The sequence below is a fragment of the Mugil cephalus genome, chromosome 21, assembly GCF_022458985.1.
Source record: "Mugil cephalus isolate CIBA_MC_2020 chromosome 21, CIBA_Mcephalus_1.1, whole genome shotgun sequence".
NCBI lineage: Eukaryota > Metazoa > Chordata > Actinopteri > Mugiliformes > Mugilidae > Mugil > Mugil cephalus.
This window is the reverse complement of record NC_061790.1, coordinates 2079727-2106822: the sequence shown is the minus strand read 5'-3', so window position 1 is coordinate 2106822 and position 27096 is coordinate 2079727. Positions and strand designations below refer to the sequence as shown.

The 27096-nt window shown below is 41.1% G+C and overlaps 2 protein-coding genes across 3 annotated transcripts in view; one reads left to right on the top strand and one right to left on the bottom strand.

Moving 5' to 3' along the window:
- The window catches only part of cnksr3 (cnksr family member 3), a 39229-nt gene extending 29503 nt beyond the window's left edge, over positions 1–9726 (bottom strand). The window contains exon 1 of the mRNA XM_047574364.1: positions 9516–9726. Within this exon, the coding sequence (XP_047430320.1) occupies positions 9516–9567 (52 nt within the window). The 5' untranslated portion in view covers positions 9568–9726. The remainder of the gene's footprint in view (positions 1–9515) is intronic.
- Positions 9727–12650: 2924 nt separating this feature from the next.
- Positions 12651–27096, top strand: part of LOC124998725 (serine/threonine-protein kinase D3-like) — a 44619-nt gene continuing 30173 nt past the window's right edge. For both annotated transcript variants that reach the window (XR_007111095.1, XM_047573216.1), the window contains exons 1-2: positions 12651–12923; positions 15451–15922. Coding sequence is in view for 1 of the 2 variants with exons in the window: in XM_047573216.1 (XP_047429172.1) it covers positions 15623–15922 (300 nt within the window). In the remaining variant the exon portion in view is untranslated. The remainder of the gene's footprint in view (positions 12924–15450; positions 15923–27096) is intronic.

Genomic DNA, 27096 nt, shown 5'->3' with positions numbered 1-27096 from the left:
CATCCTCATATTTCATATTTTCATATATTTAATGAATAAAGTCAACTCCACTTCAATTTACATCGAAAGCACCAACGTTTCTCCGTCCTGGACGTCTCTGGACTCCACCGTCAAACCCGTGATCTCATGTGACTTTATAAACGAGACAGCGCCGGCTCCAGCGGCGCCGCTCTGAGCCCGACCCAGAACCCTGAACCCTGAACCCTGAACCCCGACCTCTGACCTCTGACCTCTGACCCCGTCTCTCTCTCTCTGGCCGTGGACGTAGAGATGAAAGAAAGTTCACACTCATGGATCAATGCACCGTTTACTCGTCACGACACACATCAACAGACACAACTGTTCATGGTGGGAGGTTTTTCTGTTTGGTCTGAGGAAAAGGACGACTGTTTAAAAACGTCTTTATTCAGAGCTTCATTTAATCAACGACGCAAAAACAGGATCAAAACGTCAGGATGTAAAATTAATTCAAATCAATCACATAATCCCCAAGAACATCAATAAAACACAAATAAAACACGAGATGAAAACAAATTGACTCAATAGTGATGTAAAATAATTAAGTTTCAGCTTCTTTTTTTATTGGATAAACCAGGACCTGGGTTTTTTAAAACACAAAACGGTTCCTTCACCACAAACTAAATACTAAAGATGTAGCTGGTTTTCTTGGTCGACTTAAAAAAAAAAAAACAGTTGTTTAAAGAAAACGAAAAAAGAAGCTGCCTCCGACATTTTTCAGTATTTACTGACACATTTTTGGACGTTTCTTGTCGCGTTCCTCTTAAAAAGCTCCCAGTCTGGAAAAGCAACAACCTCAAATGTGGTTAGAAGTTAATGATGTGATTCAAACGTCAGTAGATACAGAGATTTAACTAATATCTCAGTTATAATAACACACAGTTCATTCACACCAGTGGAGGAGGGAAGCTGGAGTTTGGTTTTAAGCCTCGGGACTCGAGCGGGAACCAAATGGTAAATGTTGTGAAGGAGCGGGCGACAAAATGCCTGAGCTGGTGTGAACAGTGGAGCAGAAAAACAAGAGGCCCAGCATGTGGTCACTGAAGCGTCCGCACAAACTCCTGTTTGTGTTTGGTCGGGCGACAGATGGCCGACGCTCGGCCGGAGAGAACATCCCTCATTAACCGAGCGCTGACGTGACACCTCTGCCTTCAAGTGTTTGGAATAAATGTTTCGCTTGTTCTCGCTCACAAAGCTCAGAATTAAAACCACAAGTAAAGAATTAACTCAAAGTTTGGCTCCTAAAACCTCACAGATCTAGTATCACTCATCATTTTATCAACTAGTGTCCAACGACCAGTTAATTAGACAAGTTTACACATATTTTGATATAAAATGCTGCATAAAAGGTTTTGAATCCTTTGCAGTTTTAGACATTTCTGCATAAAAACAACTCAAAACATCAGAAGACGTGAAAGAAGGCAGAGAAACCTCAATCACAGCAGGAAACTTCCAGGAAAAATAGTTTTATGTGCAGCAGTAACATCACCTAAATGTTTGTGGTAACAGCTGATCAGTGTCGACAGCAGCTTGGAGGAATTTCAGTCCAACAGGTCCAACATTTCTATTAAACATTCATCTCGTTCTTCTTTAACCGTCTTTGGGTTCATTGTTCATTAAAATCCAAACTCCTTTTTATATATAATCGGGCTGATTAACAGATTCTTACTGATTTGATCAACTACATTTCTAAGCTCCATTAGCAGCGGATTAGCATTAGCACAGGACACCACGTTATTTAAAAGTGACCCCACTACGTCCGTGTTGCATGTGACATAATCTCTGACATGATGTCAACACTGGGTTGATCCCAGGGAAGAATTTACAAATGACCAACAAGACGGATTCAGACGGGATTAAGTTCACAGACAAACTATTATTTCTAATAAGTACAGAGCCCTGTTAATACCGGCCCAGTGTGAATCTATGGAAATCCTTTGGTTTTATCCATAAATAAGCTGATCTTAAATAAATGTTAATTATTCCGCACTAAACGTCTCCTTCGCTATCGCTTTGCTTTGGTTTCTGTCGTATTCCAGCTGAAGACGCGCTCTGCTCCTGAACGTTCCTGGAGAGACGCCCAGATTTGCAAACTCATATCGTAAATACTCCCCGACCTCCGTCGGAGAAACATTCAAAGTGGCTGCCACGCCTTCCTGGGAACACGCTGGTGGGATGGGACGGGTCTGGCCGTGGAAACAAAACGCCTTTCTCTGGCAGCAGAGAGTTTGCGGTGGACGGGGAACGCGGCGACGACAGACCCGGATCAAGTTACCGCCACCGGAGGAGGCCGATTATCTCCCGGCTGCACAGCAGGGGCGGCTAAATGTCACGCAACAACCAAATCACCTGCTAACAACTCCCTGCACAGAACACAAACCTCAACACGCACAGAAAACTCTAGAAAAACTGCAGAAATATCCTGGTCAGAGGAGATTTCACCGACAGTTTAATACATGATGAATAAATATATCAAGCAGAACTGATCTTCCTCCACATTAAAGTGTCTGTGGCTGTCGGGACCTTTCTTTCTGCGGCGGGGTGTTGGCTCTCGGCCCGAAGCGGCTTTAAACTCGTGGCAGACGCTGAGGATGGAGCGGGATCACCGCCCTGAAATAGTGCTGAGAGGTTTTTGGCTTCAGGACGAGCTTCTTTAGCAGCGATCGCTACGAAACACAACCAGCTCCAGCTGTGAAAGATATTCATCAAGGCAAAGCTTTTAAAGGCTCTGCTCAGTGTAAAACACGTTTATTTTCTTTGATAAGAATTCTTTCTTCCTAGTTGTACGTTAATGTTTCAGCTTTGAGGATGAAGAGGGGACAAACGGGGGACAAACAGGGGACAAACAGGGGACAAACAGGGGACAAACAGGGGACAAACAGGGGACAAACAGGGACTCTAGGCTGAGATCAGGTTCAGACTCTGGTAAAATATTCAGAGGAAGCTGGAGGCGATGACTCTGTTAAACCAGATTCAGCGGCTGCGTTCACATGGACACTTGTATTCCTGAAATTAGAACTGGAGTAGAGGTGCCGGCGGTAACCATGGTAACCTTAATTAATTGGTCTACTAATAAATAAGTGGGTGTCAGGGGGGAGGAGTTTCCAGGACGGACAGAAACATGGAGGTAGAACAACTAAGATGAACCAAAGCTGGAATCAAATGTGGAGACGATGGAGACGTAGAGTTCTCCTCCTCCTCCTCCTCGATTTCCAGTAGATGAGGCTCCTCTTCATTAATAAAGTTCTCTGTTATTGTTGTTGTTGTTGTGTGAACACATGCATTTTATTTAGTCTCCATGGAAACAGTTAAATTATAGTTATTGTAATGAAACTGAATCGTTTAGAGTTTGTTTTAAAGCTTGTTTTAAATCATCGTAAACATTTATCGTGTGTTCATCTATTTCTTATATATATATATTTATTTTAACGTGCTAATCTGAATCTAATCATCTGTGAGTTCACCAGCGTCTCTGTTTTTATCTGGACCCTCTGAAACGTTTGTTGACAGAATAAATCTGACTCGAACCGACCAAAGTTCACAGATACTTTTAAACGCTGTCGACTTTCTGCACAGATTCAAAAAGACCTGAAATGATCCTGTGGGAAAAGTTTGTTTCAGATGCAACCAGAGTTCATTTCTCTTCATAGATCATATCTATTTATTTAACTTATTACTGCACATGTGCAGGTGCAAGGTCCAACATGGTCAGAATGAATCTGCAAAGGAAGAGGAGAAGAAGAAGTAAGGAGGAAGAGAGAAAGAGAAGAAAAGGAGAAAAAAGGAGGAGAGTGAGGAACAGAAAAATAAGAGACTTTCAGGTGTAATGTCCACAGACGTGTTATTATCCCAGTTTCTTCTCATATTTCTGAGCCGACAGTTAAAGTATTTACGAGAGCAGGTGGAGGTGAAGAGGGTTCGTTCGTTTTTCTTCCCCAGCTCAACACGTGAGGAGGTCAGTACAAAAAATAAATAAATAAAAATGTGGGCGAAACTCCAGCTGCTCATAAAGAGTCCAGTTAATCATTCGTCAGAAAGATAAAAACAAACAGGACGAGCTGCCTCCTTTCACAGAAACACACGACGTTCAACAAAACGATACTAAACACTGAACAAAACTCAATTCAACTGTTTTCTTTCATCCATGAACAATAACTGACATAATTAATAACAAATAAAGATAAAGATTAATATCAGGTTTCTTTAACTCATTACCAGGAAAGTATACGTGCTGTGTGGTCAGAGGTGGCGTTGGGACGCGACCCCCCCCCCCCCCCCCCGCCACACCCGCCCCCCCCGGTCCCAACAAAAGGAACATATTTACCCCACCTCCATCACAACAGGACGAGGGTGGAGAGGCCAGAGGAAAAGTGGTAAAAGAGCAGCGGGGGCTATTCATAGGCCCTCGAACACACACCCCGACCATTCATCTCTATGGTATGAGCGAGGGGGTGGAGGAGCGGTGGGGGGGTCAAACCAACACCATTCAGGAGGAAAAAGGATTTCCTTCAGTCTCTTAGAAAACTAAACAAACAGGAATTCAAACACAGACACAGAGAAGCCTTTGCACCGACTCTCAGTCCTTTTTCATGGACTGTCTGCAGATGTTCTTCTTCTTCTTTGGTTGATATCTCTGCACCTAGTTCACCAGCGAGCGTCATTCTGATGACACGAGAGTCAAAAGCTACAACGTTTGGGATGATTTATCACAGTTCTCTGCTTAAAACCAACACTGTCCATCCAGAGACACCGTTGAAGTGTCACTAAAGTCTTTTCATATCGCACATTTGGGTCAAGCTACAACAAGACGCCCGGCACCAAAGATATACACAGAATGAAACAGAAGACGTCTCCTGAGTTAGTCGGGATAGAACCCTTCTCCAACATCGACCAGAGTCCAGAGTCGACACCATGAGCTCTGCAGACATCATTAAAGACGTGACTAATGTACAAGGCAACTACTTGCGTCATTGCTCTTTTTCGTTCAGACGGTTGCGAGCGAATAAATATCTGTTAGCGTCTCATCTGCAGTTTGTGGAGCGAGGCTCTCGACCCCCGTGAACTGGAAACTAATCAACGCACGGGAGAAAGGCAGGAAGCGGAGAGAATCTGAATCTGTTTCCTCCGATTCGCCACCAGTGAACTCGCCGATAAGACACAAACGCTGGGTGGGAGACAAGCGGCGAGGACAGAAACACGTCTTAGAGTCGGAGGACGGAAAGATCTAAATCACCACACGGGAACATCAGCGCTGACGCTAAAGCCTCAAACAATCTGAGTGCATTAGCAATAAATGTTCCTTTTTTTTACCAACAAAACCATCCATGACTCTGTTAAGACTCAGGTAAAGTTTCATATAAATGTATGAAAAACCCACCTCCACAAAATTAAACAAATTTATCAATCTTTAATATATTACCAGAATTATGTGGACACTGTATAATTCCTGCACTCAGATTCCAACCAGGAACAAGCTAGCGGGCGTCCACATACTTTTGGCAGCCACTGTAATACTGCTGTAACTACCGTGTATGTGTTGATGGGAATTGAAACTTCATCGTGTCGGCCTCTGTGATGGTTACAGGTTCTCCTCCCTCTCGACAAACTACAGCGTGAATCCTCGAGGGAAGAATCGACGACTGACGAGTTTCTGTCGTCTCGTCTTACAGGAAGAAATGTTGTTTGTTTGGCTTCGTTCCCGGGAACAAAAGCAACTGTCAAACCTCTGGATCCATGAGCTCATCCTCTCCGTCGTGTTTGCTAACGTGCCAACATGGATTCAGGGCCGCGCGGCTGTTAAATTTAATTATTATTATTATTAGAAGCAATTTCACAGGCAACAATGTGACATTTTTTCATTTTAACCCCGAAGCTAACGGTAGCTCTTATTAGCCTCCCAGCTAACAGCAGCTCATCCTGCCCCTCCAGCTAATAGTAGCTTTTCCTGGCGTCACCGCTAACAGAAACTCTTCCTAGCCTCCCAGCTAATAGTAGCTTTTCCTGGCGTCACCGCTAACAGAAACTCTTCCTAGCCTCCCAGCTAATAGTAGCTTTTCCTGGCGTCACCGCTAACAGAAACTCTTCCTAGCCACCCAGCTAATAGTAGCTTTTCCTGGCGTCACCGCTAACAGAAACTCTTCCTAGCCTCCCAGCTAATAGTAGCTTTTCCTGGCGTCACCGCTAACAGAAACTCTTCCTAGCCTCCCAGCTAATAGTAGCTTTTCCTGGCGTCACCGCTAACAGGAACTCTTCCTAGCCTCCCAGCTAATAGTAGCTTTTCCTGGCGTCACCGCTAACAGAAAGTCTTCCTAGCCTCCCAGCTAATAGTAGCTTTTCCTGGCGTCACCGCTAACAGAAACTCTTCCTAGCCTCCCAGCTAATAGTAGCTTTTCCTGGCGTCACCGCTAACAGAAACTCTTCCTAGCCTCCCAGCTAATAGTAGCTTTTCCTGGCGTCACCGCTAACAGAAACTCTTCCTAGCCTCCCAGCTAATAGTAGCTTTTCCTGGCGTCACCGCTAACAGAAACTCTTCCTAGCCTCCCAGATAATAGTAGCTTTTCCTGGCGTCACCGCTAACAGAAACTCTTCCTAGCCTCCCAGCTAATAGTAGCTTTTCCTGGCGTCACCGCTAACAGAAACTCTTCCTAGCCTCCCAGCTAATAGTAGCTTTTCCTGGCGTCACCGCTAACAGAAACTCTTCCTAGCCTCCCAGCTAATAGTAGCTTTTCCTGGCGTCACCGCTAACAGAAACTCTTCCTAGCCACCCAGCTAATAGTAGCTTTTCCTGGCGTCACCGCTAACAGAAACTCTTCCTAGCCTCCCAGCTAATAGTAGCTTTTCCTGGCGTCACCGCTAACAGAAAGTCTTCCTAGCCTCCCAGCTAATAGTAGCTTTTCCTGGCGTCACCGCTAACAGGAACTCTTCCTAGCCTCCCAGCTAATAGTAGCTTTTCCTGGCGTCACCGCTAACAGAAAGTCTTCCTAGCCTCCCAGCTAATAGTAGCTTTTCCTGGCGTCACCGCTAACAGAAACTCTTCCTAGCCTCCCAGCTAATAGTAGCTTTTCCTGGCGTCACCGCTAACAGAAACTCTTCCTAGCCTCCCAGCTAATAGTAGCTTTTCCTGGCGTCACCGCTAACAGAAACTCTTCCTAGCCTCCCAGCTAATAGTAGCTTTTCCTGGCGTCACCGCTAACAGAAACTCTTCCTAGCCTCCCAGATAATAGTAGCTTTTCCTGGCGTCACCGCTAACAGAAACTCTTCCTAGCCTCCCAGCTAATAGTAGCTTTTCCTGGCGTCACCGCTAACAGAAACTCTTCCTAGCCTCCCAGCTAATAGTAGCTTTTCCTGGCGTCACCGCTAACAGAAACTCTTCCTAGCCTCCCAGCTAATAGTAGCTTTTCCTGGCGTCACCGCTAACAGGAACTCTTCCTAGCCTCCCAGCTAATAGTAGCTTTTCCTGGCGTCACCGCTAACAGAAACTCTTCCTAGCCTCCCACCTCGACTTTCTCCTGGCGCGTTTCCACGCTTCCTCCTCGGAGACGACCTGTCGTCATGCAAAGTGTTGACGTGGAGCTACACCTGTCAGAGGGAAATATGTGGCTTTGTCTGAACATGCAGAGCTCGGCGTGTTCTCCCCGGAGCTACATCCGTCTCATTCACCGTAATCCCAGATCATCTGATTCCCCGATCATCAGCTGACGTTAAAACCCTGAAATATTTGGAGGTTTGAACGGCTCTGGTGACGGTTTAGAAATATGTCTCAGTGCCCGGAGTGTTTATTCCTCTCCAGCCTGGATTAAGAGCTTCTGGTGCAGCGCGAGGGAACCAGAGATTTTATTTTTTATTTATTTTAATTCGACCCATGAAACCACAGTATATCCAGTGGTACGAAGGAGGCAGCTTCTCTGGAAACAGTCCAGCAGAAAATGCACTTTGTTTGCACTATTTTTATTTTATTTTACTTGATTTTGTCTTCTTTTTGTGGTGTTTTTTTACATGCAACATAATAAACTATGAAATTGAACCGATCCTCAAAGGAACAATTAATGAATCATTTTGCTGGGGAAATGGAATTTGCAACTATTTTAATAAGAGAATAATAATTAAATGTTTGCATTGGTTCGATTAAACCTTCAACAAACACTCGAATTAATCATTTAATCTCGTTCTCCTCCTTCCACCTTCTCCAAACTTCCACCTTCACTTCTTTTCTTCTTCTACTCCTTCTTCTTCTACTGTCTTATCTTTCTTTCCTTCCTTTCTTTACCTCCATTTCCTCCCTCTCCTCCTTTCTTCTAATCATCTGTCTTCTCCTCCTTCTTTTTCTCCTTTTTATGATCTGCCTCCTTCATCTTCCTCATCGTCTCCTCCTCCTCTTCCTTCGTGCTCCTCCACTGTGATTGATGTGTTGATGTAAACACATGCATCTGGTCACATGGTTTTGATTCGGTCTCCACGGTAACAGCAGGATCATGTGATGGAACTATAGTAGTAAGAATAATAATAATAATAATGATGATCCCTGGAAGAGGACTGGGGTCATGTGACTGCAGAACGTTTGTCTCTCTTTTTCTAACGCGGAACAAAAGCTGGTTCCACCAAACTGAGGCGCCGTGTGACCTTTGACCTTTGAGGCCATTGTGTGTGTGTCTTTACATGTCGTCCCCCGTCCACCGGGGTCAATTCAACTCAAACGCGACGACCAGAGACGCACGGCGACTGTCACAGATAAATCTACACCCTCCATTCAAAGGGGAGAATATCAGCGTTTATTAGATAGATAGATAGATAGATAGATAGATAGATAGATAGATAGATAGATAGATAGATTTACCTTCCTGATAACACTTTATTCAGCTGTACTTTTAGAGGCTGTTGAAATATAGCATAAAGAAAAGCTAAAGTTATCAAACCTCGTCAGTTAACTGGTCCAGCCTGTTTTTACTATTTAATGACACAACGATGAACACGAGCCAAGTGAGTAAACAAGCCCATAAACCTGCACTGGATATTTGCCAATTTAAAAATATTCAACAATGCAAACGCATCAACATTTAAAAGTCCACAAATAACGTTTAAAAATGCTTTTTTTCTACAAGCAAAAGTCTGAAAAACAACTTGTTAACATCCACAAACCCACAAACAGGAGAATTCATCTGCATCTCTACAAAACTTTTAATTTAAATCAACATTTAAAACAAATCCCAACAAGAATCCAATAAATTCTCCATGTCCACCGTTAGCTTAACCGGCTAAACATCACACAAAACCACGAAAAAACAAATAAATATAAGTCGTACAAACACTAATATGTATTTAAAGAATTTTAACAAAACTCCTCATTGAGATTTTACAAGAAAAACACTAAAATGCCAACATTTTACATTTTTATGACAAATTAGAGCTACATGCTAAAAGTCTCCCCCAATAGAACCGTTAACTCCGTCAAAAAAGTGAGTCATAAGAGAAGGTAGGGTCGCACTATTTGGCAGGCTTACCTCTCATCCAGTCCACCACTTGTTGCGGGCTCCACTTACTCACAGACTCCATTTCTCTTCCAGTTTAATCTCTAGCGAATCCGAGTGGGTGAAATCGTTAACCGGACATGACAAGCTCGCACCGGAGCCCAACGGTAAAAGGGGGGCGGGGGGGCAAATAACAGATCTGCTACCGGGAAAACACGGAGAAATGACGGACCAGCCGATGCTCCGCCGCCGGTCACTGACAAACTGAGTGTGTCGGGAGCTTTTATAGAGAAGCGTCCGGTTACCATGGCGATGACCACGCCCCTCTACATAATCACGCCCTTCCAGCACGTTGATGCGATCTTCAAGGGCTGTAGGAAAATAAAGTTTCATAACAATTATCAACCTTAATAACATAACATTTACACTTAATAATTCAAAAGAAGAAAAAAAACTTATGTCAGTCTTTCAAAATTTTAAGATGATTCAAGGTAAGGATTCTGTTATTTTTAAATCCAAATAAAATAAACACTCATGCTAGATAAAGTGTAATCATGATGCATTTATTGTAAAGTTATGATACGTCTGAGAGCACCTGAATGCACCATACTTTATTGGCGTGGCAGTGATACATATATATATATATACATATATTTGTAAGGGACCTTTAAATGTGAATGTTAAAGGTAGTAAAGTGTTTGTTTTGTTGATATTTTGTGTTTGTTTTGTTGTTATTTTTCTATCAAATGAAGCGATGAAAACCACATCCCAACCCGTTGTTTTTCACATGCATAAACTTTTTAAAATATTTATAGCTCATATTTATTGCTTTTATGTTAATGGAAATTGTGGATTTCTTTACACTTGTGTTGTTGACACTTGTTGGTTCAACTGAGGCTGTAAAGTTTGACTTGGAGATAGAGAAACGCTGCCCTCCTCTGGCAGACTGCAGACCACAGGACATTTCCACGCACTCAATAATAATAAATCCATGTTCAGCTGCCTTTTTTTCCCAAATATAATACAACCAAATCAAATTAACATATTTATTGTCTTAAAGAGAACAACTACTACGTTTAAAGTAAACTGAGTATTTTAACAGACTGACGGGAAATTGATTTAGTTTCTTGGGGATTATGTATTATGTATTAAATGTGTCTATTTACACAAAGACACTAAATCCTGTAACTATCACTAAATAAATAAATAAATGAAGAATAAGTCTGTGCTGTGTTTTTATAGGATTCCTGTTGCAGGACAACTAAACCTCAGTAACCCAGCCTCAGTATTTACTCTGAGGACAATAGAAGCCGATAAAAGAGCAAAATTATATTAATCTACACCCAGCAGCTCAGGGTAAAACCCAGAGCAGCTGCTATTTCACATATTATCTGAGTACAGTCTCCATCTCTTAGATAACAGGTGTTTACATTGAGCCATGTTCAGTTTACTGTTCTTTCAAACCAAACTCTGTCTTGTTAATGGAGACTATTGCACCTTATCATCATTCCTGTGTATATACTGTATATTCTATTCTATTTTATTTTACTTTACTTGTGTTTATTTTATGTGCATCTAAGCTACTGCGACTCTCTCATTCTCTGCATGATTGGTTCTATAAAAGTAAATTCGAGATAATTATGAATATTTATAATGTATTAGAAGCTAATGTTGTAAGATTTACTGTCATTTAATTAATTTTTAGAAATTAAATTGAAGTTAAATTGTAATCTATGTGGTGTAATGATGTCTCTGAACCAGAAGATGGCGCCACAGAGTCATTTGTTAAAATGAAAGAAATGACCAGAGAGCGACTGCTGACCTTAGATTGTCTATGATATCAAAGATGAATCACTCTGTGGTCCAAAGGAAATTGATTTTAACATCCTCTGATTTGAATTTGTTTTCATTTGTTTTATATATTTTAATATAACACACAGTATCACCAGTATTTCTGCTATCTATTCCTATCATTCTGGAGATGTTCGCTTAGTCAGAGTTGTCAGATTTTTTTTTATTCAAATCATGTTCAAGTCAAACCAGCTAAACGTTCGTTAGCTTGGCTAGTTCATCTTAGATACACGTTACATACATGCATACACCACAGTAACTCTGTCTAAATCACTCACAGGTTATATATATATATATAATATAAACTACTACTACTACTACTGAAAGCACACAAACATCTGTTCAAATAGAACGTAAACTATTTTAAAAACTATTCAAAAATTATTCAAACAAATAATTTGTAATAGTTTGTGGCAAACTGGGATTAATAGTGTATTTTTTTCTAAAATTTAAATTTTAATATTTTTTTTTTATATAGATGTTCTGCCTTATGTAGTCTTGTAGATTTCATCACTGTAAATAATTCTTGTGTAAACCCATGAGTTGGTTCAAGTTATCTGTTCATTTACAATTTGTGTAACTTAAATAGCCTAAATTTAGTTTAACATCACAGTAATAATATTAGTTAATATCAAGAATGAAAATGTAATGCAAATACTCAACACACCAAGTTTCCTCCAAGTTATATTGGGACAAGGCGAGAGCTTTCATGGACGCGGCCATCTTGTTTTGTTACGGCGATAACTCGGGTGTGACGTCATTCCCAGCTCTGAAGTTAAAAAAAATGGGGCACAAATGCAGTCAAGATAACAAATTACAGTGTACCCTTTGAACTGGACGCCTATCAAGGTTGGAGTATAGTTAAAGGAGAAGAACTTGGACTTCTTCGTGAATAATCTCATCAAGTCAAGCTCCACCTCAACAGATTGAAGAGTTGTTTTTGTCCTTTTTTGTTATAGAAGCTGATTCAACATCTGCATCGCTAGTAACAAAATTGTAATAATTGGGCCTTGAATGTTTGTAAGAAGGAGACTTTAACAACAACAACAACAACAACAACAACAATAATAATAATAATAATAATAATAATAATAATAATAATAATAATAATAATAATAATAATAATAATAAATAAATAATAATAATAATAATAAAAAGAAGTACAGCCAAGATGGCGTCCGCCCGTCTCGGTCCCTTGGGCTTCACGCTGCTTGTCAGACGCCATGTTGGTTGCCATGGAGCCGGAGTAAAATTCCGTCGGAGTGAGACCTCCCTGCGGCTCCTCCTCTCTCCGGTGAGTTTGTCTCTGCGTGTTTGCAGCTGCGTTAATCAGATCCTCATGAAGCTGGAGCTGCACGGTCCCACCGCGACTTCTCCTCCGTCCGGAGACAAGAAAACGAGACCGGAAAAAAGGTCCAAACTGTTGAGTTGACCCGGCTCAGGTGTCGCTTCCAGCCCCGGGGGACCGCGGCCAGAGACCGGACCGGACCGGACCGGACCGGGGTCCAAGTCCGCTGAACTGGTTCGTTGAGCCGCTCGAGCCACCGCTGGATGAGAATTTTACGCACAGCGTTTCTTGTGCATCCGGAGGTATTTACTGATACCTTTTATGATTATTATTATTATTTTAAACCAACCTGTTGTCTTTTCCCCCCAAAACTTCACTCACTCACTTAATACACTATTATTTCTTTATTTATCTATTTATTTAGTTTTAGTTACGGAAATCCAGATGTATCCAGGTTTACAGTTTACAGAGTAGCATTCAAAAAGTCGAATTATGTTCAAATTAATGAGTCAGAGGGATTTTAATGTGTGTGACTCAGCTAAAACCCCAGGTTTTGCTCATTATTCACAGTTTAATAATAATAACTTATCTTTAATAAGTCATTTCAGTCCCTTTAAGGTGCAGCATCTTCCTATCTACTTAAACCAGCCCTGTTTAACGGTTCATTAACTCAAATTATGCAACAAACAACTTGTTATTTTTATTTTTATAGAATAGTTCATACCTATTTTATTGCAGTTTCACTAAATTAAAAGTGGCTGTGGAGTTCCCAAAGTGTTTTAAATATAAAATAAGTAGCTTTTAGCCAGAATTATATATAAATAAGCGTCATTATTTACGTAACGTGAGTTCTCAGTTACTATCACACTTGCACATAAATAGAAAATGTATGTTTAGCCCATTCACTAAGTAGAAGACGTGGGGAAACTAGTAAGCGGAACAAACTAGAATCTAAATACAGAGTTTAGTTTGAAATGGTGTCATTTACTTTTTTATTCAGGTGATAAATATGGCACTGACATGCAAATATACATTTTAAAAGAAGAGGTTTGTATGTAATTAGCTTCGGCTAAAGCTAACTGCCCCAGTTTGCTTCCATTAGCCACAGTGCTATCATCGCCATGTTTATGTGCTAAGTGTTTTCTTTTCACATTCACGCTGTATAACTAGTATGAATCTTACATATTCTACAGTAGCACAAAAAGCATAAAAACTGGTTTAAAAAATACATTGGCTAAGGCTAACTGCCCTGCTAGCTAAAACTAGCAAGAGTTATTTTATTTTATTTTTTGATTTTTCAAGCTAGTGTTATTTAATTATTTATTTTTTCTCCAAAAGGACCCCACTCCATACCGTGATAAATGTGGTATAAACACTTTTGGGCATAAAAGCTGAAACTTTAAAATATCATGAAAAGGAAAAGGCTAATATCTTTGTTAGCCAAATTTAGCTAAGGCCTCGCTAGCCGCAGCTAGCCAGAGTCTAAACACCGTAGAGTTTGTTTAAAATGTTTGATGTACCTATTTATTCTGACAAAAAAATACCAGTTTCATGGTGTGGTATAAACACCACATGCAAATAGACATTTTAAATGGACAAATTTATGTAATGTATATTAAATTAGCTTTGGCTTAGGCTAACTCCACAGCTGCCATTGCAATTTCTGTGTAAAAGGTTCTTTCTTTTTATTTTCATCTTGTATTACTAGTATGGTACGTACACATTAACATATAAAAACAGATATTTTACAATAGAAGAAAGGTCAGTTTTTTTAAAACGTTTGTTAAGGCTAATTGCCTAGCTAGTTTTAATGAAATGAAGGGGTTTTCTAGACTCTGCAGAGTTCATTTAAATGTTTTTTATAGACCTGTTAGAAATAGGTTTTATTGGTTTTGTGTTTAGTGAAGCTGATCACAGTCTTCAGATCGATGTCTTTATTGGTATTTATCAGTCAGTGGTCTAATATGAAGACATTTTATAAGAAGATGGCCAATTAAAGTTGATTTATTTCCAGTTTATTTATTTATTTTTCCATTTTATTTTTTAGGCCAACAACAACAAATGTTGTATCCTAGCTTGTTGCTGAAACGATAAACCAGTAAATGTTGATCTGCAGATAATATGCAGCTTTATAATTTTATTTATCCCTTATTGCGATTAAAAAAACAGACAAAAATTGACAAATGTGCTTGCACAATGTTTTAATAATACTGTAGTGGCTTTTTAGTGTCAAACTAATAAAGATAATGAATAAATACTTGAAAAACAAACTAAATTCAAATCAAGCGGCCAGGGAATTCAAATCATGCAGGGACAGAAAAACAGAAACCGAAAAATGTCCATGATCAAGGCAAAAGAAACAATGTTTGATTTGTTTGGTGGAGCTCACCTGTCCCCTTATTCCTCTATTTATGAACTCACCTGGTGTGCACTAGTTACCCAATACCTTCAAAATAAAAGCACTAGCAAGGAATAAACAGAAATGTATTTATGAACCTATTTTAAGTCTTGAACTTAGACAAAATAACTAATATTTAGAGAATATTACAAAAGAATCACAAATAGCTCCAACAAATATATAGTGTTAGCATAATGGCATAATCGCTGAAGTCATTGTTTAACTGACTGGTAGAATATCAATACAAATACCAATGTGTTTGTTAAAAATTGTATTTGTTCTCGTTTTCCGAAAACATTCATATATGACCTAAGCAATTAAGCTATTAGGCTAAAGATATGCTAATTCTGTGCTTTATTTTGCTAACGATTTGAATTACAGTAGTTGCTCTACACACTAATTCTTTTCTCTTGCTTTCTTTTTTCTTACAGATCTGCAGACTTTCGTTGTTGTTTTCATGGGCTTGGACTTTATTGAGTTTTGATTTGACCTCATGATGCTCAGTGGAGAACTTTCCTCGGAGGATTCCACTGGCGAGAGATGTGAGCTGAGCGAAGCCACGCTCGGCTGACGTTTTTCGTTGGATTTCACAGATAACAGACGATGTCTGCCGACAACAGCCCCCCGCCTCCTCCCCCGGCATCGCCCCGGTCTTTCTCCGCCCTCCCCCAGCACGTGGCCCCGCCCACGCCGTCGCCCTCGCCGAGCCCGCCCACCGCCCTCTGTAATCGGCTGTCCAACGGTAGCCTGACGGCCCCGAGTCCCACCGACTCGCGGGGCTCGTTCCACGGCGTCTCCTTCCTGCTTCAGATCGGACTCACCAGGGAGACGGTGACCTTCGACCCCGGAGACCTCTCGCTGTCGTCCGTCAGGGAGCTCGTCTGCTCCATCGTGGATCAGAAGGTACGAGGGCTCACAGGTCGTATGACGAGCTACAAGTTACAAAGTCTCCTTCAGCGATCTGTCTTGGCTAATCAGATTGTTGTGGGCGGGGCTTAATGTGGTGGGAGTAGCAGTAGTCATTGGTTAAGGAAGCTACTATTAGTTGGTAGGCTAGAAAGAGTTACTAATAGCTGGGAGGCTAGTAGGAAGCCAGGAAGAACTACTTTTAGCTGGGAGGCTAGTGGGAAGCTAGGAAGAGCTACTATTAGCCAGGAGGCTAGGAAAAGCTGCTACTACCCGAGAGGCTAGGAAGCTAGGAAGAGCTACTTTGAGCTGGTGATGCTAGTTGGAAGGTAGGAAAAAACTGCTGATAAGCTAGGAAGGGCTACTATTAGCTGGGAGGCTAGGAAGCTAGGAAGAACTAATGTTAGCTGGGAGGCTAGTAGGAAGCTAGGAAGAACTACTGTTACCTGGGAGGCTAATGGGAAGCTAGGAAGAGCTACTATTAGCCAGGAGGCTAGGAAAAGCTACTATTACCCGAGAGGCTAGGAAGCTAGGAAGAGCTACTATGAGCTGGTGATGCTAGTTGGAAGGTAGGAAAAAACTGCTGATAAGCTAGGAAGGGCTACTATTAGCTGGGAGGCTAGGAAGCTAGGAAGAACTAATGTTAGCTGGGAGGCTAGGAAGAGCTACTATTAGCTGAGAGGCTAGGAAGGGCTACTATTAGCTGAGAGGCTAGGAAGACCTACTATTAGCTGAGAGGCTAGGAAGGGCTACTATTAGCTGAGAGGCTAGTCATAGCTTAAGGAAAACTGCTCAGCTAGCTATAATTCGCCAGAGACCCACTCACAGCAAAGTTTTATTAAATTATTTTCCCCCAAAATTACACATTTCCATGTCTGTAACTACAAAATGTTTAAACACGGTGTCATTTAAACATTTCTTTACATTTCTGCGATGTAGTGATAATTACATCTCGTGTGGCTTGACCCACTTTCAGCCATTCATGAAACTTGTTGCTGCTTTTTTGGATTTTTTGTTTTGTTTGGACTTAATTTGTAAATTAAATTAATCTGGGAGCCGTTACTACGAGACACACTGCGGCCTAATAAGTGTTCGTCTAGTGAACCTGCCAAGAGTTGTTGCCACACAGCCTGGTTCTCAGCCCTCCGCTCTGAGCTTATCTCTTCTCACCATCTACTGGTTTCCTGGTTTTACCGCTGCACTGAACGCACCACCTGTGTTAAAAGGGGTTAAACAGTGTTGCAGGGCATGACAGGAATGAGTAAAAAACCCACTGGTGCTCTCATTTAAACTTCTTCACGTTGTGTTGTTTTACGTTTGCAGTCGTCAGTGATGTCTGTTAGCTGGGAGGCCAGGAGGAAGCTAGGAAGAGTTACCAGTAGCTTAAAGGCCAAGAAGCTAAGTGGAGCTACTTTTAGGTGAAAGCACAGGGTTAGTATTAGCTGGAATGCTAGTTGGAGGCTAGCGAGAGGTACTATCAGCTGGGAGGCAGGATGAAGCTAGAAGAGTTAGTATAGTGGTGGGGTTGGTAGGCAGTAGGAAGAGCTACTAGTGCTTAAGGCTAAGAAGCTAAGTGGAGCTACTTTAGGTGAAGCATAGGTAGTATTAGGGAATGCAGTTGGAGGCTAGAGAGGTACTATCCTGGAGGCAGAGAAGCTAGGAAGAGTGTATTGGTGGTTGGTAGGCTAGAAGAGCTACTAGTAGCTTAAAGGCTAAGAAGCTAAGTGGAGCTACTTTTAGGTGAAACATAGGGTTAGTATAGCTGGAATGCTAGTTGGTGGCTAGCGAGAGGTACTATCAGCTGGGAGGCCAGGAGGAAGCTAGGAAGAGTTAGTATTAGTGGTGGGGTTGGTAGGCAGCTAGGAAGAGCTACTAGTAGCTTAAAGGCTAAGAAGCTAAGTGGAGCTACTTTTAGGTGAAAGCATAGGGTTAGTATTAGCTGGAATGCTAGTTGGAGGCTAGCGAGAGGTACTATCAGCTGGGAGGCCAGGAGGAAGCTAGGAAGAGTTACTATTAGTGGTGGGGTTGGTAGGCAGCTAGGAAGAGCTACTAGTAGCTTAAAGGCTAAGAAGCTAAGTAGAGCTACTTTAGGTGAAAGCATAGGGTTAGTATTAGCTGGAATGCTAGTTGGAGGCTAGCGAGAGGTACTATCAGCTGGGAGGCCAGGAGGAAGCTAGGAAGAGTTAGTATTAGTGGTGGGGTTGGTAGGCAGCTAGGAAGAGCTACTAGTAGCTTAAAGGCTAAGAAGCTAAGTGGAGCTACTTTAGGTGAAAGCATAGGGTATGTATTAGCTGAAATGCTAGTTGGTGGCTAGCGAGAGTACTATCAGCTGGGAGGCCAGGAGGAAGCTAGGAAGAGTTAGTATTAGTGGTGGGTTGGTAGCAGCAAGGAAGAGTATAGTAGCTTAAAGACTAAGAAGCTAAGTAGAGCTACTGTTAGTTGGAAGCATAGGGATAGTATTAGCTGAAATGCTATTTGGAGGCTAGCGAGAGGTACTATCAGCTGGGAGGCCAGGAGGAAGCTAGGACGAACTACTATTAGCTGAGAGGCAAGGAGAAGGCTAGGAAGAGCTACTGAGAGGTTACAGCTAGGGAGATCCACCATTAGGCGAGAGGCTAAGAAGCTAGGTAAGCTAATATTAGCTGGAAGAGATAGTGTTAGCTAGGAGGCTAGTTGGAGGCTAGGAAGAGCTACTCTTAGCTGAGTGCCTAAGAGCTAAGAAGATCTTGGAAGATATACAGCACAAGTGTGTATATATATACATATATATGTGTGTGTGTGTGTGTGTATATATATATATATATGTGTGTGTGTGTGTGTGTGTGTATATATATATATATGTGTGTGTGTGTGTGTGTGTGTGTGTGTGTGTGTGTGTATCTTCTTGACAATGTCCTCGGCAGCAGGACATAACACGGGGGAGATAAAAACCCACCGATGCTCTAATTTGAACATTTGAACGTTTCCTCGTCGTGTTGTTGAACGTTTGCGGCCGTCAGTGCTGTTTGCTGACCGGACTGACTGATTGATTGGCCGTGTGAGTGGTCGTCCACTGGCTGCGCTTCAGGCCCGGGTGGAGGAAAAGTCTCTTTAGCTTCACATAATGTCACTTCCTGGTTCCTGGTTGCTGTTGCTGTGTCAGCGCTCTGCACTTCCTGTTTCGTGGGAGTGTTTCAAGGTGTAGCTGTTTCTGCTCAGTTGGACTTTTTTCAAATGTTTTCTAAGGTTTCTGTAAAATGTGTAATATTATTAGGAAATATACACACAAAAATATAAGTAAATTACAAATATAAAAATGTTCTTCAGTTTATTACAAAGACCAGAGACAATGATTATGTGGCAAATACGTTCTATGTCCGAAGTAAAGACTGAAACAGGAACTACCACTATTATCTGAGAGGCAAGGAAGCTAGAAGAGCTACTATTAGCAGAAAGGCTAGGAAGCTATAACAGCTACTATTAGCAGAGAGGCTAGGAACCTAGAAGAGCTACTATTAGCAGAAAGGCTAGGAAGCTATAACAGCTACTATTAGCAGAGAGTCTGGGAAGCTAGAAGAGCTACTATTAGCAGAGAGGCTAGGAAGCTAGAAGAGCTACTATTAGCAGAGAGGCTAGGAAGCTAGAAGAGCTACTTTTAGCAGAGAGGCTAGGTGTTCTAAAAAGAGCTACTATTAGCAGAGAGGCTAGGAACCTAAAAGAGCTACTATTAGCAGAAAGGCTAGGAAGCTATAACAGCTACTATTAGCAGAGAGGCTAGGAACCTAGAAGAGCTACTATTAGCAGAAAGGCTAGGAAGCTATAACAGCTACTATTAGCAGAGAGGCTGGGAAGCTAGAAGAGCTACTATTAGCAGAGAGGCTAGGAAGCTAGAAGAGCTACTATTAGCAGAGAGGCTAGGAAGCTAGAAGAGCTACTATTAGCAGAGAGGCTAGGAAGCTAGAAGAGCTACTTTTAGCAGAGAGGCTGGGTGTTCTAAAAAGAGCTACTATTAGCAGAGAGGCTAGGAAGCTAGAAGAGCTACTTGTAGCAGAGAGGATAGGAAGCTAGAAGAGCTACTATTAGCAGAGAGGCTAGGAAGCTAGAACAGCTACTTTTAGCAGAGAGGCTAGGAAGCTAGAACAGCTACTATTAGCAGAGAGGCTAGGAAGCTAGAAGAGCTACTTTTAGCAGAGAGGCTAGGTGTTCTAAAAAGAGCTACTATTAGATGGGAGGCTAGTAAGCTAAGAAGAGCTGCTATTAATTGTGAGCTAGTAGGAAGCTAGGAAGAGCTATTATTAGCCTGGTGGCTAGAAAGATAAGAAGGGTTAATATTAGCTGGGAAGCTTGTGGGAAGTTGAGAAAAGCTACAATTAGCTCAGGCTAGGAAGAGCTACAATTCGGTGGTAGGCCAGGAATAGCTACTATTAACTGGAAGGCTAGTAGGAAGCTAGGGAGAGCTAGTGTTAGCTAGAAGGCTATCTGGGAGGCTGGTAGGAAGTTGAGAAGAGCTTCCATACCATAGCTGGGAGGCTAGAAATAGCTACTGTTAGCTGCAAAGACAGGAAGCTAGTACAGGACTAGTTTAGACTAGTGTAAAGTAGAGTTTAACAGATTTTATGATGGTTGTTTATCTTTTACTGTGGACACGTCAGGTCCCAGGTCGGCCTTCGACATGACATCAGCACTGGAATCTGTGTCTTTCCTGCCTTTGTGTCCACGCCACCACTGTGATGGTCTCCGTCTGTGGGAGGATGGAAGCTCTGATTTACAGCGTCCATGTGCGGCCGAGTGCGTGGGAGGACGAGAAGAGGGGAAGATTCCCTCCATTATAAGTCACAACACTAACCACCCCCCCCTCCCCACCACTAACCCACTCACAAACTTTCTATCGGTGAAATTACTTCACCATCTAACACCATCTGTAGCCACTAACCCGACTGTAACCCACAGTTTAGACTTCACAAAGTCCCTGTTTATCACTAATTCGATCAATATTCAGTCAGTTTTCTTATGGATTCTGTAACGTGGGAGACTTCAGTCCAACTAATAAAGAGGCGACTAGACTTGTAGAGTTTTGAGAAGACGTTTAATCTGAGTAGGTTCATCAGTTCTAAGAGGCTGGAGGGAAGTGTGAGGTTAAAAAAAGGAAACCATCCGAAACTTGCTTGACTCACACCGGTGTTGCCCATGTATGTAAGTTCCTGCATCTGTGCCCCCAGTGGAACGACAACAACAATAATAATAATAATAATAAAAAAAGCCTTAACCTTTACCAGGGCCAGCTCAGGTGTAGAGGGTTTTCATGTGATGTCACAGGTAGTGGAAATCTCCGTGGTCACGGAGATTAGCAGCATCAGTTTTAATCGTAGACTTTAATAGCGTCTAAATTGTAAAACTCATTCATTCACTCTGTTGTGTGAACCAACAGATCTGAGAAACAGTCAGAGATATATTTTATATTTTTACAGATAAGTAAGTAAATGTTTCGCTGCTTTAGAAGAAACAACTGGAATCCAGGCTCAGAAACCTGGTGTTGTGGTTCACATTTAGTGTCAGGTAATATTCATTTATGTGACTCAAAAAACACTAGATTGTCATGCAATTGTGTAACAAGATCATGGAACGGCCTTGACCCCGAGCTCGGCAACAATACTGAGTTGTGTGAAATCAAATTACAAGTTTAAGAGGATATTTATTAAAGAAAAAAATAGTAGATTAAATCATTTTTTTGTTTTTGTTAATTTACAAGATAACAAATCAAACCAAACGCATGAACCGTAAAAAAAAAAAAACACACAATCCACAGATTCCTGAGAACAGCATCTCTTTATCTCTCCGTCGCCGCGGCGATGCGGCCGGTTTCCACGGTTACCAAGGCCAGGTGGCGTTTCAGGTGGGTGACGTGAACGCTGGAGGCAACGAGAGTTAGAGAGAGACGCGAATGGAAAGCTTGGAAATACGACCTTAAACCTGCACAATATATACATTTATTTATTTATTTATTTATTTTGTACCATTTTCATGAATAATGCCAACTCCTTTTATTTAAATTTAAACACAGTTTTATCTGTTAAAGTTCTATTCTTTAAAAAAAAAAAACTATATAATGTTTTTCTCATGAATAACCACTAGTAGCATAAAAACATGAACTAAAATGAACATGAAAATCAAAACTATTCTCAGATTTAGAGACAGAAAAAGAAAAAAATTAAAATTACATTTGTGTCCAGTTATATTGAAATTCATAGTCCGTCATAGTCTCCTCGTAATTAAACACGAGCTAAATTTGTTGCCAGGTTTACTTCAGGTAATATTAGTACAAGTTATTGTAATATTCTCATAAATTGGTATAATAAATTTATAATAAATTGGACATAAATCTATGGTTTTTCGTCCACGTTTGCTTAAAGTTGTATTTTAGTGTGTTATATAAATGTTACCTGAGATGAACCGAAGTCGTATTCATTTAATGTGAGTGTCCTACTCTGATTTAATCCCATCGCCTACTTCCTTTTATGTAAAACGTTGAATTAACGTCCATTAACCGTCCGCCTCTCGCTCGCTCTCCTTTAACTTTTTAAAAACCCCGGCTTAGCTTTTCAAACTCAATTTGACGCCTCGTTAGTCGAGAAAATCCTCCTGAAAAAAGCCCCGAGCTGATCTCTGACCTGCTGCCTCCGGAAACTAAGTTCTGTTACAAAACAGGTTCAAGTGTTGATGTAGGTTTTGTAACCGGAGACTTTTTTAATCTCCTTTATATGTTTTTTTTTAAAAAAAAAAAGAAAAAAACAATTCTGCAAAGTTCAGACCAGTCTCAGGCTGCAGTTCCACTAACAGCCACTAGGAGCCGTTAGTGAAAGAGAAGCTAACATCGCAGGGATACGAGCGTCGCCATTTTGTGAGTTTTTTGAGGGATTCAGACTTTTTAAAATGTGAACTCCATTTTTAGCTTCATTTTAAAAGCAGCAGTGGAACAGATCGACGCAGAGAACCAGGGGAAACAAATGATAAAAAGTAAATCATAAAAAATACACCAACGTGGAAATAACTGAACACTCGTCTGAACATTTCAAGTGTGGAGGCTAACTCTTGTAGCTCTTCCTCTCTTGTAGCTTCCTATGCTACCAGTTAATAGTAGATTTTATTATTTTTCTAGCCTCCCAACTAATAGTAGCTCTTCCTAGCCTCCCAGCTAACACTAGCTTGTCCTAGCCATCCAACTCTTGTAGCTCTTTATAGCCTTCCAACTAATAGTAGCTCTTTCTACCTTCTCAGCTAACTGTAGCTCTCCCTAGCCTCCCAGCAGATAGTAACTATTCCTAGCTTCCCAGCTAATAGTAGCTTTTCCTAGCCTCCCATCTAATAATAACCCTCCCTAGCCTCCAAGCTAATAGAAGCTCCCTCTATTTTCCTAGCCTACCAGCTAGAGTAGCTCTTTGTAGCCTTCCAGCTAACACTAGCTCTTCCTAGCCTCCCAGCTCTTGTAGCTCTTTTCAACAAATAGTAGCTCTTCTTAGCCTCCAAGCTAATAGGAAATCATTCTAGCCTCCCAGTATATAAAAAGTCTTCCTAGCCTCCCAGCTAACAGTAGCTCTCTGTAGCCTCCCAGTAAATACTAGCTATTCCTAGCTTCCTGGCCTCCCAGCTAATAATAGCCCTCCCTAGCCCCCAAGCTAATAGTAGCTCATCTATTTTCCTAGCCTACCAGCTAATAGTAGTTCATCCTAGCTCCTAGCTAATAGTAGCTCTTCCTAGCCTCCTAGCTAATAGTAGCTCTTCCTAGCCTCCTAGCTAATAGTAGCTCTTCCTAGCCTCCTAGCTAATAGTAGCTCTTCCTAGCCCCCTAGCTAATAGTAGCTCTTCCTAGTCTCCTAGCTAATAGTAGCTCTTCCTAGCAGAATGTTTGTACCAGCTAATCATTGGTTCTAGTCTTTGTGGTGCGTTCATGTGTAAATTTCTGGTCCAGACACAGGAGGCCTGAGTTGGTCTGTGTTGCTGGTAGATAATTGACATCAGTTTGTTGAGCCCATGTGTTTAATTACGCTTCTTAATGAGCCTCAACACCATCTAGTTGTTGTGTTTTCTTACCGTCTGGACCTTTGCCTTCCTTGTTTGTGTTGTTTCTCACGATCTTGAGCTTTGCATCATTGTAGTTTTTCTTTTATTTTGAATTCTCCCGTGAAGTTATCTGTCATCAGACTCTGTTTCGTTTGTAAGTGCGTGACGAGAGCTTGTTCTGTATCTGTAAATGTGTAGTCAGATCTGTAAATGTACTCTTGGCCCACGCCACATAATTTACCTGCCCCGAAGCTTATCCGCCATCTTTCCACCAGGATGTTTTCATAAGAAACAGGCTGAAGGTGGGTCATTGTTCACCTGAGCAGTAGCTGTGAAGGTTGAGGCGTGTTGATGCGTAGCGTCCTGGACTGAATTCAGGGCCTAGAAGACGTCTTCTCTCTTTTCTTTTAAGTTGTGTTTTTAAAGTGAGGTGTGCAGCTGTTCAACGTCAACAAACGAACGACCTCCAGCGTCGCCGTTTACCTGCCGGCCGCCGTGATCAGAAACAGGAAGTGGGTTCGTTTCCGTCGAGCTGATTCTCATCTGATCAGATCAAGGAAATTGGTTTTGGTGGTTTAATGTTTACTTTGGTCCAATCTAACCGGGACATCTGGCTCTCATTTACATGAGCAGGGTCACCTGATCATCAGCCCGGGGCGCTTTTAATTTGAAAAGGAGCGTTACGTCATGTTTTTAATATCTAATGGTCCAGAGTTGGTTCAGACCTTCATCGGTGTAAGTTATGTGTTTACATCAAACTCGTTTTAGTTCAGGGGCCACATTCAGATTTTAGTGCAAAGAAGAGGATGTAAATTAGAAGAATGTTTAAATTTAATCATTTAAAATTTCTTATGAAAAATAAGTTTAATTTGGACTCATTGATGTCTGTTGTTTAGTCCTGGGTCTCAGTGTCCACTTCTCTGAATAAAACTATGGACAAATCAGGGATAACAGCTACTTTTATTTTATTAAATGTTCACGCTACGGACCAGATGAGACGCTGTGTTGGCCGATTTTGGTCCGCGGGCCGTATGTTTATCGCCTGTGTTCTGATTAGTCTCTAAAGCTTTTTGTTTTTGTGATTTATTCACTGAACGTTGTGAATTATTTTTTGTGTCTTGGGGTCTTTGTCTGGAGAAAAACGTTTTTTTATTCAGAGTTTAACTGAACCATTTGAAGAACTTTGGTGTAAATGAACAATTACTGCTTCTTGAATTTAATCTCTGGTTAAAGTCTGTCTCCAACTTCTTGGAAGAAGTGATTGGACGAAACTAAAAAAAAAAATGTTTTTGCTTTGATTTAGTTTGCTTTTGATATTTTAGATTTAGCTTAGAGCAGAGGTGGGGGGGCATTGGCAAGGACTTCACGACACATCACAATACGTATCACGATATGTATCACGATATGTATCATGATACGTATCACGATACGTATCACGATACGTATCACGATATGTATCACGATATGTATCATGATACGTATCACGATATGTATCGCGATACGTATCACGATACGTATCACGATACGTATCACGATACGTATCACGATATGTATCGCGATACGTATCACGATACGTATCACGATACGTATCACGATATGTATCACGATACGTATCACGATACATGAGTCACGATGATATGTTGCAGTATTCTACATGGTTCATTGAGAGATTTTAAATGCAGCTTAAAATACACGTTGTACATATGTAAATCAAATGACATCAGTGATAATTAATTGGACAAATTGAGTCAACAAAACAATATTAATCCAAACGATCCGTTTCCAGTTTATTGCACTTGTGCAGAAAAAGTGGTGGTGGAGGTTTGGAAGGTTTGACTTTTTCTTTTAAAATGAATATTAAAACATTCAAAATAGGTAGATTTCGACCCAGTTTGGCCCAGTTTGATCTAAGTTGGGCCGGACCAGGAACACACTCCAGATTTATTCCATAGAAGTACAAGTAAATTAGGTAAATGTTTGCATTTAATGAACTTTGTGTTAAAAACAAAAAAAAGAATGAAATTTCTTAAGAAAATAAGTATAATTTGGGCTCATTACCTTAGAGCGGAGGTTTAATTTTAGTTCTGGGGCCACATTCAGCCCAGTTTAATCTCAACGGGACCGGACCAGTAGCACAACAGAATAAATAATCTATCAATAACGACAACTCCAGATTTATTCTATAGACGTTCACTACAGCTCAAAGGTTTGGAAGCAACTTCAACTTTCTGTTGACGATGACTTCATTAAAAAACCAGCATGAGTTCTGTGTATTCTGGGATGTATTTACCACATGATCACACTTTGGTTTTATTGACATGAACCATTTTCCTCAGTTTACCTTTAGGTGAAGATTAACAGACTGTTGGTGAATAAATCTCAGCAAAAGAAAAGAAGAAGAGCTCAGTTTTAGGGTCGAGAAGATTCACAAAAGTCACAACTTCAGTGCAAAAGTAAAAATAAAAATAAAAATAAATTATTCACTTTTGAGAGTCTGGTTACAAAAAGCCAGAGGAGGTTAATGTGAAGTACCTGATAATTATAGTAAAAATATAAGTTACTCTTTATGTAATAATCTCGTTAATTTTGATGCAAACACCAATAAAACTATGATCTTTTATGGATAAATTTACCTCTAAACCTTTGGCCTGTAGTTTACAAATAAATCAGGTAAATGTTTGCGTTTAATGAACCGTCTGATTTGACCTGTGGACTAAAGTCTCCACGTTCTCCGTCCTCATTGATTCCAGCTTTGGTTCATCTTTGTGTTTCTGCCTCCATGTTTCTGTTCGTCTCCTCAGCCTGATGTTTGTTTATTTATTAGTAGACGATTAGTTAAAGCAGTCACCACCACCACCATCATCATCGTCTTCATACTTCCTCAGATGAAACACGCAAACACATTCACAGCTGAACGATGCAGATCTTTCTCAGCCGGCGTTTGCAGAGCGTCGCGTGTTTTCTTCCTCTGTGGTTTTCCGTGCAGCAGATGTGTTTTTCATCTCGGTTCCCTGTTTCCTTCCCTGATCTGCTTCGTCTCTGCAGCTCGTTTTTAAATCTAGAGATTCTCCTTCAGACTCTATATTGACGATAAAGTTCACGGGTTGTTTCTCCAGCGTCTGAGGCCGGTGAAG